The sequence below is a fragment of the Dermacentor variabilis genome, chromosome 1 (assembly GCF_050947875.1).
Source record: "Dermacentor variabilis isolate Ectoservices chromosome 1, ASM5094787v1, whole genome shotgun sequence".
NCBI lineage: Eukaryota > Metazoa > Arthropoda > Arachnida > Ixodida > Ixodidae > Dermacentor > Dermacentor variabilis.
The window spans coordinates 230288922-230303760 of record NC_134568.1 but is presented as its reverse complement, the minus strand read 5'-3'; the positions used below and the strand labels follow the sequence as shown (position 1 = coordinate 230303760).

Below are 14839 nucleotides of genomic sequence, written 5' to 3'. Positions count from 1 at the left end.
GAAACAGGAGACCCATCCGAGTTGATTAATGTGATACTATGACATGAAGTACGTTTAAGTGATAATGACTTCCAGAATTTGCGAGGGTTGTCACGCAGAATGCTGAGCAGGTCTTGGTGAAAATATGTGCGTTTAGATTTTCTCAGCAAACTTGTGTATTCCCGCAATACCGTGAAGTATTTTTCCAATTTTTGCAGATTGTTGTGTCGTTTGAGTTTGCGGAAAATGCGCTTTTTTTCCCTAGATAGCTTTTTAAGGTTGTTCGAATACCCAGGGTCTGCCGGCATCCCCACGAAATTGTACAAGAGGAACATGAGCATCAAGAAGAGACAAAAGTTTATGTTTATAGAGTAACCAGTTTTGCTCAACTGTTCTAGAACCCGCTGATTGATGGAAGTCTACAAAAAACAATTCTACCTGATTGTTAATTTCTGCAAGTTTAGCTTTATTGTAATCTCGGATGTATTTAGCAGACAGCTGGCGGGTAGGAAGTTCTATAGCTATGTTAAAAAACAAAATGTTGTTATCGCTAACATCTTTAACATACTGTAATGAATTTATTAGTTCATTATTGGTAGTAAGTACTAAATCAAGAATGTTATTACTGCGAGTAGGTCTGGTAACTGCTTGGCTAAGGTTGTACATAAGGACTGCTTCTAGGAAATATTTGGACATGCGGGTTGGAGCGATGCAGTTTTCCCAGTCAATATCTGGAAAATTGAAGTCGCTGCATAGCACGAGGTTAGTACGAGTAAAACAGGAGATTAGATTGGATATGATGGAATTAAGTTCGCTTGTAAATGTAATGTCACAATCAGGGGGACGGTAACAAGAAATCAGTATGCCGTGCTTGTCGGCAGTACTATCTTGAGACAAAGGATATCGTGGTGACCTTCAGTAGATAAGCGAGAAGAGACCAGCCATTGTTTGACAAAAACCAAGACCCCACACCCCCCCGACGACGGGTCCTGTCTTGCCTATAAACGGTATATGATGGGTTGTTCAGAAGTTCATGGTCCTCGATATCAGAGTTTAGCCATGACTCTGTGATAACAAGAATGTCAGTGTCATCATCCATGATGATCGTTTCCAGTGTTTATTTTTTTGTCATGAAGCTTCGAGCATTGGTTAACATAACTTTCATCGTGTGAAACGTGGGGCTCCTTGACGACCCATAACTGGGTAGGGTAGAGTGGGAAAATGGAATATGTTCAATTCGAGTTGATGGCTGCTTTGTTAGTTCTATGAGGGAATCAGAGTCGGCGTCATAGACAAACTGCTTGTCCTCTATGATGAGCCTGACATCCTGCTTTCACAGTGTTAGTTGTGGGGTCTCTCAGCAGAACACTCGCTGTCTTATGTCCAGCTGCAAAAGTGCATGGGCGTGAGCAGATCGAGCTAAAAAAAAGACAAAAAAAAATTATGTGGACCCCACACACCGCGGGAATCGATGTAAGTGAAGCTTTCTATGCTGATTGGTTTGATTGATGATAGTTATCATAGTGGCGGACTCTGGATTTATTTTGACACCCTGGTGTTTGTTAGCGTGCATCTAAATCTAAGTGCACTAGCGTTTTTGTATTTTGCTCTTGTTGAAATGTGGCTGCCATGGTTGGGACCAAACCTGCGACCTCGAGGAACGTCATAGCTGCCAAGCTACCGCGGCGAACACAAAAATATTGATTTGACGTGCGACCTCAGTAGAGTCGCGACCCTACAGTGCTTTAATGCGGCTTTGAATTTGTACGCCCTGCGTCAGTTGTTCACTTCACAAATTTTCGTGGTGTTTATTTTTCAGAAATAGCAGAAACATACCGTACCATCTTCAATTTGACCGCAACCGCTGTCATGTCTATAATAGTAGCAATTCCTTGCCTTCTCGCATCTTTTCCCTTTGTCTTCCTCTCCCCCTTTATGAGAACTGCGAAAGTGGCAAGGCTGTTCACTCATTTTTCAACTGCGTAGGTTCTACCCCTTGTCTGCCTCCTCTCCCCCTCCTCTCAACCATTCTATCTACCTCCCCTCTGGACTAGCATGTTATTAGAAAGGTAAGTGGTTTCTGCAATGCTTTTGAGGGGTGTCACGGATAATTACAGCTGTGAAGAGGCTAATGTGGCAACACCCAGGTAGCTTCAGAGGGCATTGTGCACATGCGACAGGATGGAAAGGTCCCAACAGGTTTCTCGCATCAACTTTCCTTTCTGCCACACTTCTTGCATGTATATACGTGCTCTTCACTGCTATACTTCACTGCTATAGTGTAACTGAGTATAACTTCACCACTATACTCAACCACCCGTCTTACATAAAAATGCTGGCGCACACTCAATTTCTCATTTTGGTACCAGCAAATCTTTTCTGGGGTCATCGCACGTGGCATTCACAGCTATCACCGCCAATGCTATTAAGATAAGCATCTTTACCTATCTGTTTCACAGCACGTGGTGCCGTTCGAAGCATAGTGCACGCTTTTAATAGGCGATAACCGAAACGCGCCGCTGTTTCCCGCTGCAGACTGCGATTGTATACGTTTTCCGGCCGCTAGATCCCATGTGAACAAGAAAACGCATGAGGTGCGCACGATCAAGAACAGTATATAGCTGCCCGTCTCATGGGAAAACGACGGTGTGCACGGTTTCTTGTTCCGGTACCAGCAAATCTCTGCTTGGGTCGTCGCACGCTGTATTCGCAGCTGTAGCCACCAAATCTATTGCGATAAGCACTTCACCTATCTGTTTTACAGTGTGTGGTATGTAGTGCCATTGGTAGCGTACTGCGCACTTTTTGTAGGCAATAATCCAAACATGCCGCTGTTCCTTGCTGTAGGCGGCGCAATGTGGGCATCACGTTTCGCTTCGGTTTCCCATCTTCCTCTTAAAACATCATGCAGTATTAAAACAACAAAACGCGTCTCAGGCCGCCGGAGCACCACCAGCTCGACGCACATCGGCGTATCGTGCTGCAGCGATACATGCGACGCTTTGCATTGCGTACATGTCAACAATGGTTCAGTCTGTCAAATTTTTTTATTTACTTCGGATCGTACGTTTTCCCATTTAGTATGTTTATTCTCGCATTTTTTTCAAAAACATATGAACGAGGTTCTACTGTATTAGAAATAGTTGAAAGGTGCTTTTCTTTCCTTCTGCTATAAATAAATTATGTGAATGTCACATGTAAATGAAAACAGTGCTTGGTAACACGTGTGTGTGTGGTTGACAGTGAAGGAAAGTTGCAGAGTAATTCACATACATTTATAGCTTGAAGGCTGTATTGTGTGTGTCAGATGCTATAGCATGTGCCTAGTTCTGCTTTATATATTTTACTTATATTTTTATACTTATATTAACATGGCCTAGTAATGTTATGCCATGCCGTTAGGTATCCTCATAACCTTAGTCATTGTTCCTCAGTACTTGCAAACTTAGTTTCATTTATTACAGTGCTGTCATTTTGTCATTGTGTGATCATTGCAAATTGTAGAAATGTATCGAACACAGCTAGGGTTGGTTGTTGTCACAAAAGCTTGTTGTTCTGCATTACGTGTTCTTGATCACGAAAGGAATGTGCTCACTGTCACAGAGCAAGAATTATTGCGGTGAAACAGTGCTCGCTCGGGCGTCCTTATAAAGTCACGGCGTAAGGCACGGCACTGATGCGCCCTCTGTTGTGAGTCGACTCGCTCTCTGAAGAGGCTCGCCGGTTCAAAGTCGTTTGGTGGCGATTCACCACTAGCACTTTAGGCACGAATGGGTGTGTTTCTTGCGCCTCTTCGCCGGCTCCAAATGCCTTGAAAAATTAACGAAAGAAATGCGTCGCAAAGCAATTATCTCCGGGATGTACTTTTTTAGAATGCCAAGTCTATTATCTATGTGTCTTCTTTAAAAATGTGAAATCGAAAGTGATGGCAAATGTTGGAGGCGGCAGGACACACAGTCTCACTTTTCTCACCCAAGCAGTGGGTGAGAAGTGCTTCTCGCAGACATAGTCGCAAGACTTGAGCTATCAGTTCTTCCTTGGACTTGCATGAGCCCACAATTCCAATCGTACCGGGTCAGTCGGAACTTTGAATGTAATTACCGTTTCCTTGGATGATGCAAAGTCATTGCGGACACATTTCCGCCGCGTCCTAGAAAAAGCACTGATTGAAAGCGCCTGCCTTTGTTGCAACGTGGAAAGCGCACGCAAAGTCTGAGAAGACAGCGCCGCCGGTGCAATGCGGAAGCCCGCGAGAGCTCTAATAGAGATGGAAAGCCTGTAGATAGCAACGTCGACAGCTTGCATGCCCAAATTGGGAGCTTTTCCCACTAGTCGCCTATGCATGCACTCGCACCACATGCAAGCGAGAAAAATGTGGCGGCGTTGGCAGACGTCGTCTGCTCCAGGATTACTACTAGTAGCTCGTTTCAAGCACAGTACAGCATGTAATTAGCTGCTGCTAAAATGTCGGCCACTTCTATTTATTGACGTTACAAAATGAAATCTGGAAAAACTTACAATATATGAGATGATATCACAATATCGCGAAGGTCTTGTATAGAAGAACATGTAAACGATGACAACGCACTCTGCGCATCATCTGTCATGCTGCGGCGAAAACTGCATTTCCTCCTCGCCCAACCATGACTTTATCAGGCTGCCCGCCCGCGCTGTCGCCCCCTAACAGATTCCTCTCCTCAAATACTTGTTTCTTCGTGCCCACTGTAGGCTTTGACTGGTTTTCTCTAAAATAGCAAATATGTGATGTAAAAATAAAAAAAGGGAGAGAGAGAGTAAAGCTCAATCATTTTGTGTGATGATGTGCAAAACTGCAGCACAAAGTTACATTGCAGCACAAATTAATTACATTGCAGCACAATTTACAGTTGTGGATTGAAGCCACACAACTAGTTATTTTGTGCAGTGCTTGTGACCGCAGTGCTTTGCACATGCGTTTGATGTGCTTTGGCACATGGCTCATAAAATGGATGTGCTCGCATGAAGCCCCAGCCTCAGAGGGCTAGCTGGCCCACCATGTAATCTAGGGGGCTCACTGGAGTTGTCGATGTATTTAACTGCCTGTGACAGATGGCACATCAGGTATGCCAGTTCGCAAAGTGTGGGGCGTGGCCTGATCGTGACATAATCTTACCGTGGGGGAAGGGGAAGTTTCCCCTCCCGAGTTTTCTTGCTCTGTGGCAAGCAGTAAGTAGGCCAATATCGAAAGCAAGGTACAGATTATTGCCATGCATGCAAGATATATGGGTGTAAAGAAAGCACCGAGGCCTGAAAGCATCTTTTCTTTATAAAGGTATCATGGCTGGCTATCATTTTCATGTCTCATCACACTGTCATCATATGTGCAAAAAGTGATCGCAGTCTGAGTAGCAAGTGTTGAGGGAAAATGCACTTTACAGGCCATAGCGAGGCATGCCATTCAATATATGAATGTGCTAGCATACTGAGTTAAGTATATGCACACAACTTTCGATATTCTTACATAGCATTTTCGAGGGGATGTTGCCACTGTTTGATATAGACAATAGTTTGAAATATCCGAGTTTGGTATAGACAGGAGTGACTGTATATTGACTTCGATCCATCAGTACCTCAACACATAAGTGCCTTTCAATATTGAATTAAACAGTGGGGCACTTAGTGTTATGAAAAGCATGTGATTGATATGAACGTATGTATGAGGATGCTAGATGCAGCACCTGCTAGTTTTGTGTAGAATTGTTTTGATGACAAATGCAAAGTGTTTGGCGTTGCTGTCTTAGTGAAAAATTGGTACTACCTGTGTTCGTAAGCTTGTCACAAAGTCATTGTGCTTTTCTTGCAGAGTTGTAAGTGCCAAGACAAATGTGCATCACAGAGCTGTGTCTGCTCGAGCATCAGTTACCAGTGCTGGTATGATGAGGTGCAGTATTTTTTCTTCCACTTCTGCTTTATGCCTGCATTATAGTCGAGAATATTTGAGTCATTGACCTTGTGCTCATCGAACCTTGCATCTGTCAAAATATGATAACCTAAAGCAGAGTGCTGCTTCAGCAGTCCTGAATGCTGGTAAAATTACTTTACATGAAGGTAAAGGGTGTGTCAATATTTTGCTATGTTTTATGATGTTATGACCTCTGTAAGCTGCTGGTACTTTTTTGCCCCCTTTGAAAACTGTTACAAGGTGTTTAAAAATAAATTTAAAATGCGTTTGCTTAGTGTGTAAGCCAGTGAAAAATTTACCATGTTTTATTTAGACAGATGGATCATTACTAGGTTCTTGCGTAAATGCAAGTTGTGAAGCCTTTTTTTCCCCTGATGTTGTAGTTCGCCTGTTCTAATGTTCAGGCATGTATACAGAGGGAAGTTGCAGCGATAGTAACCGCATTGTCACCACAGTGTTAGAGATTTTCTTTGACTTGTTATAAAAATGTGTTGCTAGAATTGAATGCTGGAAAATGGCAGCAGAAATGAAAGGAGTGAGACTAAGGGTGCAGCTTAGGGTGAAGATTGAAGGGTGAGGGGAAAAAAAGGGGGGGATATTATTGAAGCATTGGTGGTGTGAAAATGGCAAGATTGTTCAGTAGATAGTTCTTTTTCTTTTTTCTTACCGTAGGATGGCTGTCTTGTTCCGGATTTCAACTTACTGGATCCTCCAATGCTGTTTGAGTGTAGTAGAGCATGTCTCTGTTGGAGTGACTGCCGCAACCGAGTTGTCCAGAAAGGCATCACGTACGTTTTTTGGCCTGTTTCTCTTTTGTTTTTGTTTTTCCATTCTTTTCTTTAATAATGGGATTATGCTTGGTTGTATGACTTCAATTACAGGCTGCTTGAAGCCTGTAACTATTTCACCAGCAGTGAAATGTAGAAACATCCATGTTTAGTGGACATTAAGAACCCCAGATTTAGGAAATTATTCTGTAGCTTTCTGCTATGGTGTGTCCCATACCTTCATTGTAGCCTTATAAAGGGTAAAAAAAATAGTCAAATGATTGCGTGAACACTGCATGACAAGAAAAGAAATGGGTTTTTAATGAAAGTATTTAAATTTTGTTTTAATGTTTGAATACCACATGTAGTAAAAGCTTGTGGTTTGGATTTCATGGGACTGGCAAAAGCTTTTGAACTATCTGAAGGTTGAATTATTAAATGGAGGAAGAAAAAAATTAAATGTTTATTTCATCAACACACTTTTGTTTAAAGGGCCCCTCACCAGGTCTGGCCATGTTGAGCCGACAAGCACAGAGCATACATTGCATGATAACGATCGTGTCTGCAAAGTATTGCATCGCTACACGCCGCAGAACGATCTGAAATTTCAAACCGAACGCTGTTTTTCCTTCTCCTCACGGCCGCCGTGCTCCAAACTGAACGGTGACATACTCACGTGCCTGTGCCTACGTACTCAAGTCTGCAGTGTGATGTCGCTTGTGATGACACGTGACTTCAAAAATTATTCAAGCCACCATCTGTTATTTTTGTGATCTGTTGCTTGAATTGACGAATTGAAGTTTAGAGATATAATAAAACACACAAACAGAATGTCTGCGTGTTTTTTGCTTTACTTCGCACTGAAGCAAGAGAGATGTACTTCGGCTTCGTCTGCTTGTTCCCACGGTCGTGCGGTCATGTGCGCAGGTACTGAAACTATGCCATTTTCTACCATGTTTCAGCCCGTGATCATGCTCTGCGATCCGCTTGTTCTGTGCCAGTATTCGTGTAGCACTGAATTATACTGCTAGTCGTGTCCTTGTGCACAGCGCGTAAAATCGTGCACTGCGTGAAGCGATAACAGCTCCAGCCCAATGCTGCCAGCAAAAATGCGCATCACTGAAAAAAAAAAAAAAATGCGAGGAGAAAAAAAGTGAAGGCGAAGCCCGTGACGTGTGTGTCGCCCGATCCGCGATGGGAGAATGCAGGGCAGGAATTTCACTTGCGAAGGCTAGACAAGGTAAGTGGAGAGGGAGTCTCGCTATGCAGTGGAGCCCGCCTGCTGAAATTGTGGGTTCGCGGCACCGAAATATTTCTATCTCGGCTATTGATGAGCCGATCTGAAAAATTTTTGTGGCAGAACACTCCCTAGAGGACACGTAACAACTTCCTACATATAACCGAAATTTGCTATGGGGCCTGGTGTAGGGGCCCTTTAATGAGGAATTCTGTTATTTTTTGCATTTTGCTTTTGTGTGTGGCATGAAAATACCCTGCAACCTTGTGAATATAGCAGTGCAGGGAAAGATGCACATAGCTGCTTGAAATGTCATTGTAAGTGTTAGCGTGAAAGTTAATTCTGTGCCATATAGTAACAGATAAAGAAATTGGGAAGAATAGGCCTGTGCACAAGTGGATGGTTTTCTTTTTGTGTGTGATCGTGGAGTGAACCCCTGCACCATTGCTTATGTGCGGAATATAAAATCTTGCTTTATTCGCAGGAGTTGTAATTCACTATTTCCTTTAGTTTCTTCTGTGTGCAGTCACTGCTCTGGGCTAGTAAATGCCAGTGCACCTTTTCCTGCTTATGCATTTCCAGCATGGCTAGTGAGGCATCACTAATGAAACATTGAAAACTGAGAAGGATGGCATTTTCTGCAGCATGTTTTCACTTTTACCTACAGGTGTCATCTTCAGCTGTTCCGGACGCAGGGAAAAGGCTGGGGTGTTCGCACTTTGCAGGATATTCCCCAGGGTGCATTTGTGTGCGAGTAAGTCTTTAATGTTTTGGGGAACTTGGATTGTTTAGGGACACCTTGTTGCTTTATTTTTAGGCATATTGAGTAGGGGTGTGTGGGTACCGAATAGTAGATCTCAAATCGAATATCAGAAAATTTATCGCAAAGTTTAATGCTTGGAAATCTTGGGCAAGAAAACATGATGCCGCACATGCTCAGGAGTCTCCTGGCATTGCACAACGACAATGTAGCAAGCTATCGGCAACTCAGGTACTTTGGAATCAAGATGTACAATATAGTCTACTTTTATTAAAGAGAACACCAAATTGGTATGCCAGCACTGATACAGTTAAATTCTATATGAAGGTCTGGAAAATAATTTGTCAATAGAATGTCAACTAAAATCAAGCGCTATTTCCCCCCAGAAGCTAATGAATTAATGATGTTATGTTGTACAATACCAATGAGGTTCTCAGCTAAATAGTGGAGCTGTGTGTTATGGCAACCTTTTATTGCATAGAAAGTTTTGCTTTCCAGTTTTCATCTAAAATCAGAAAGGCTTTTCCATCTTTACGGCAGGTGGGTTATGGTAAGGCCAATCCGTGCGACAGACGCAAGTGCGGATCGCGCATCACGTGGCCTAATCACCACTTTGTGCATAGTCGTTGCTGCTGTGTAGCTTGGTGCTGTCGGTGAAGAGCAGGCATCTTTTCATTGTTGCGTTCATTGTTATTTGCCACCTGTCAAATGTTCTAATATTCGAAGGGCGACGGCTAATTCGTCATTGGCCGCTACACTAATAGGTGGTAAGTCGTAGCGGAATGCTTTCCGCTAATATGTTTGTATGGGTGGCTCATTGGTTCAGTGGTAGCACATATGGGTTAGATTGGTAGCTGTTAAGTGGCGTTCATTGCCACATATCCATCACAATCTGTGTGCGTTCTGATGGCTAATTGGCCCGACCTTTGCACTTTCGAAATTATGCGCTGGTTTGTTATGGTTCCTATGTCCACGTCATGTTATCATTATGATTGATGCTGTTGATCTGGACAAACCTTGTACCGACAGAGGCGGCCCTTGCCAACGTGGGGCTGTTCTGCTGTTCTGTTTGGGCACTGTGTGTGCGATCCCAGCATCTGGCTGAGAGTGAGAGACAAAACATATTCATTGAGCCGTTCAGTATATGAGGTGGAGCCTTATTCCAGGTAGCCATGTGCTGTCTTGGCTCGACTGTCCCTCTCTGCCAGCAGACGTTTATCTTGAAGTAGGGAGCTGGACAGCAGTATCTCCCACTGCCCAGGGAAAGGGGGTGGCAGGTCGGGGTTTTTCAATCAATCAATCAATCAATCTTTATTTAGCATTCATTCATTTACAAAAAATGAACACTAGGACAAGAACTAAAAGCTGCTTTTTTTGCAGCTTGACAAGGTTCTTGCCCCTATCTATGACAACGGGGACAGAATAATGTTTGTACACTTTAGTGTGTGCAATGCACAAATGTATAAGTGAAAAACTTGTGAGGCTAAATGTACAATCAGTGATACAAGATGATACAGTACAAATGACATATATGAATATACACTATATAACAGAAATACATATTTATTTTCAACTGCTGTAAAATTCATCATAGAACGTTTTCTTGACATGCAGAAACATAGATAGCAAATGAAGATGTGCGTAAATTTCTTGCAGGTTACATCCTATATGCGAAAATGCCATCAAAATGAAAAACTACCTAATTTGAAGGAGCCAAGTAGTGACTTCCCCTAGCCAAAGTAACGTTAAAAAAAAAAATAATTACTCAGTTTGAATTAGGAAGTCACGTAATGTTTTCCTAGTAGTGTCAGTTATCTCTATACCGTTTTCATGAAGTTTATTTAATAAGGATGGGACGCGACTGGATAGCCGATTTGATCCATAATTAGTACGGGAAAGTGGTAGCTGCCATCTCTTTCTTTCCCTAATGTTATACGATATATCTATTGGTTCTATTAGGTTGCACAACCGCAAGAACGCTTCGTTATTATACTTAAAGTAGCTCTGGTATTTTAGGGCAAGGTTAACGTTATATAAACTTACTAGACAAATGATATTATACTTTGAAAATAATTCAGATGTATGTGCGTCAAATGGCGCGTTTGCAATATGACGAACAGCCTTTTTTTGGAGTAGTAATAATTTATTGATATTTTCTTTTGACGTGGTACCCCACACAAGGTGGCAATACATTAAATGAGATGAGAATAGTGCGTTATAAAGGATCAGCTTAACTTTAGATGGTATCGTCTCACGGAGTCTACAAAGCACGCCGCAAGCTTTGGCTAAACGGGATGCAATAAGTTCCACATGTTCATTCCACGTTAGTTTTTGATTAAATATAACACCCAAAGTTTTAACGTTAGGAACAACTTCAATTATATCAGCGCCAACCTGCAACAGTATGTCTTCACTCAGATGTTTTTGTGGAGGTGCAAAAATAACAGCTTTTGTTTTTCTTGTATTTAATTTGAGAGCACTCCCATATGATGTGACTGAGAGTGCCTGGCTGATTGCAGAATTTACATTAGGCGTCGAATTGTGTAGGGAATAGCAGATGCATCCTGATTGGAAGGGGAAATGTGTTAGTCTATTATTCTGAGTGTGGCTTTCTGGCTCTTCGTGAGGTTTGGGTGCGGTATGGGAAGTCTTCTTCTTCTGAGCCTGTAGTGTTGTGTAATTTATTGGTAGGTCAATGTCTTCACCATGGTCTATTGGGCGAGATCTCAGGTCATAGATGAATGTGTTCATTGCCTCTCATGGAGCAGTCAGGGAACACATGCAGTAGGACAGAAATGCTAGCAGAAACCAAGTCTGCGACCGTGTCAGCCTGGGCAGCCTGTCCGCGGCGTACTTGGCACTGCTTTTGTGCTGAAAGCAATGATGTGAGGTGCTCGCTTGTGCAGCATTGAGCATGAGGGGCTTTGCGGCGCATGCATCATGCGGCACTGTGCAGGTCTCTACACCAATAAAAAATGAAATAGTAGATATTCGTTTTGCTAATCTATTTATTCAAACATTCACTATTTGGTTTGATTCGGTGATATTTAAGCATTCGCACACCCCTATTTTTAAGTCATCTCATAGAAGCAAGATGGTTCTAACAATGCACCTTGGACTAGATAAATGAAGGTTGAAAATTATACAGTTAATGGCCCATTTTTCGGACTCTCTAGGGGTCGCGATAACGTCGAAAATTTGGACAGTCCGAAAAAACCGAATGCATGCCTTTTACTGCCCCCACAGGCACGTCACAGGCACTTCCGCCACAGGCACGTCCGAAATAGCTCTGAAGGCCTTCCAGTACACTTAGTATTAGGTGTATCAGTGCTCTCACTGTGATAGAACACGACGGGTGCACACCGTCTGTAATTAAGGAATAAATACCCTGTCCCGTGACAATTGCCCCTTCCCACACTTGGTATGCTTCACCGCTATACTTAGCGTATGCTTCACTGCGTGACAGCTGTATTGAGGCGAAGGTGACTTTCGGGAACCGGCATTATGCAACTCGCCTTGCTTTCCGAGCTTCCAAGACATTGCAGAGTATTAGGAGGGCAGAGTCGGTGCCATTTCTAATAGTGGCGAAATGTTTCCATGAAAAACACAGCAGCAAACGTATCGAAGGTCGAAGTTGGTAGCGAAAATCGAAGTAGCTAGGTCTAGCGTTGCTGTGGTGGTCGCTACGGCTGCCAGCGGATCTGCATGCGAGAGCGCCTGTTCGAGGAGGCGAGATAGTAAAAATGGTGGTGGTGCTGGCTACGGTTAATGCCTCCATGGTAGAAAGTCCGGAAAATCGGATGGCAAAGGTTTTTTTGTGTCCAAAATTTCAGACGTTCTTATACATTGACTCTATGGGGTACGTGGCGCCGCCGCGTATGTGTCCCAATTATCGGCCGTCCCCGGAAAATCGGTCGTTGACTGTATATGGAAGCATATATATATATATATATATATGCTCTCGTGTATGTATCTATATTTGTGCATGAATGTGTGCTTGCATAATCAGTTAAATGCAGTAATAATTTATTATGAGCTGCTGTCTGTTTTCAATCAGAAGTCTGTCGAAGGCAGGCTGGAGATCAGCATTTTTGGCGGCAAATAATGTGTCCTCAGCGCATTTACGATCCCCTAGTGCCACCAAGACAGATGCAGCCATCGGTGTCCGGTGCATGTGTACTGACCAGTAATGTTCAAATAATCCGGCGATGGCCATTTTCATCGAAATAACGAAAGCTTTCGCCTATACAAATGAATATATCAGGTGTTTCAGGCAAACTGCCACAGACAATTAAAAGAAATTTTGAAAGTGTTTGCTGAAACACCCTGTATACAAGTATATAGTGGTCGGAACCTTTGGTTGAGATCAAATTAACCAAGAAATCGAACTAACTGTAGACAAATTAACAGAAGTATACTGTATGTGTAGTCTCAGCTGTGTCTGCAGCTAGCAGGGAAATGGTAATTGGCATTACAAAGGTGTTGGCAAAGCTTCTAGTGCCATTTTTGGCCATCAGTTAAAGGGACTTGAAACGATTTTGAAGATTTTTTTACAAACGTACTGAGTTCTTAGAGTAGGTCCTTCTGATCATTAATTGACGCATCTAAGTGCTCCGCTTAAAGTGTGTAATTTATTATAAGGTTTAAAAATGTACATCACTGCCGATCGCAGCACACTGCTCAGCTGAATTTTCAACCACACCCAACAGTTTGACTTAAATTGCCCTAACGATGCCATTAGGGCGAGCTATCCGATTGGCTACCCAGGGCACATCATCGATAATTTTTCCTACTTTATGGTGAACAAATGTCGTTCATAATAGTTACAATATTATTTAATTTGTTTCTATAAAAAGAAAGTAACAGAAAGAGGATGCACAAGAACAATTTCTCAATAGACTTAAGCACTTCTGGCACACAGCAAGTGTTGTCTGCTTGTGTTACAACGTGCTCCGTATTGACAAGAGCTCTGCGGTCAGCGTCAGCCTCCGTCTTTTCGTGAGCACTGTGAGTTGGCGTTCTTGTGTTGTGGGCTGCAAATGTAGCGACTGGCAATATGTCAAGCTGCGACATTCTGTCCCTCTGCAAGGCAGCAGACAAGCGGAGGGGCTGCAGCGTATCGTACTGTCGCTATCCAATCGGAGCCATGATTTGCACGTTTGCGGCCGTCACTTTACACCAGAGAATTACTACCACGATAGCGTTTTGTGAGTCCGGCATTTGGGTAAATGCAAGCGCAAGGGGACTGGGCATGGCCATTTGACCGGGCCGTATCACAGGATGAGCAAAAGCGCAAACTTGAATGGTGCAGCCACCTGGTGGCACAGAGCTCGACCAAACACAGTAGCAGTAACGAAGTGTATTCTTCTTTTCTGCTTGCATAAATTTTTTGCAGGAGCGTAATCATTAACACATTGCTTTTGTAAATGTCTAAAATGTTTTACACTTGGTTAGAAAAATATTATTTTTTTTATTCACATTACCCCTAAGGGCCCTCACTTGAGGGTATTAAATAGGGGGGTGGGGCACAAACATGAAATATGCACAAGAAATAAAACTACATGAAATAAACAGACACACAAGGAACATAAAATAAACTTAGTCATAAACTTAGTCATGAAAACACAAGAACATTGTATATAATATGTTAATATGTGCATATAACAATAAGTAATAACTAATCTGCTACCACTAACCGTTTTCTTGCAACAAGGTTTGGAAAGATGGTAAGTTAACTTCAGTAGCCATGCGTGATGGTAGGTTATTCCATTCTATTATTGTGTGAGGAATAAATTAATAGATAAATATTAATGTGCGAGCCCTTTGTTTGGCTTGTTAAGCTCTGCGCCACCAGGCGGCTGGACTGTACAGACCGATCAGGCCGCTCACGTACGTTTACGCTAAAGTTCCTTCATCAGCTTGAGCTTACACCTCCACCCATCCGTCGAAATGCCCAGCTTGCCTGTGGTAACTGGAATACCAGACACGTTCGGTGCTGCGACAGAATGCTCACAACACACGCTGTTTCAATCTTGGGGTCGACTGCCAAGCGGTTGGCGGAGAGGTTGGAGTGGTTTTGCGCACTTGCTCCTAGAAACCGCAAGTAGACGACACGACGTGCCATCATGACGCAGAGCCAGTGAAGGCGCAGCTTA

General features: G+C 42.9%; 1 protein-coding gene across 1 annotated transcript in view; it reads left to right on the top strand.

The window, feature by feature from the left end:
• G9a (histone-lysine N-methyltransferase G9a) overlaps window positions 1–14839 on the top strand; it is a 159225-nt gene that overhangs the window by 117998 nt on the left and 26388 nt on the right. Inside the window, exons 18-20 of the mRNA XM_075670611.1 lie at window positions 5822–5899; window positions 6593–6708; window positions 8592–8678. Coding sequence (XP_075526726.1) covers window positions 5822–5899; window positions 6593–6708; window positions 8592–8678 — 281 coding nt within the window. The remainder of the gene's footprint in view (window positions 1–5821; window positions 5900–6592; window positions 6709–8591; window positions 8679–14839) is intronic.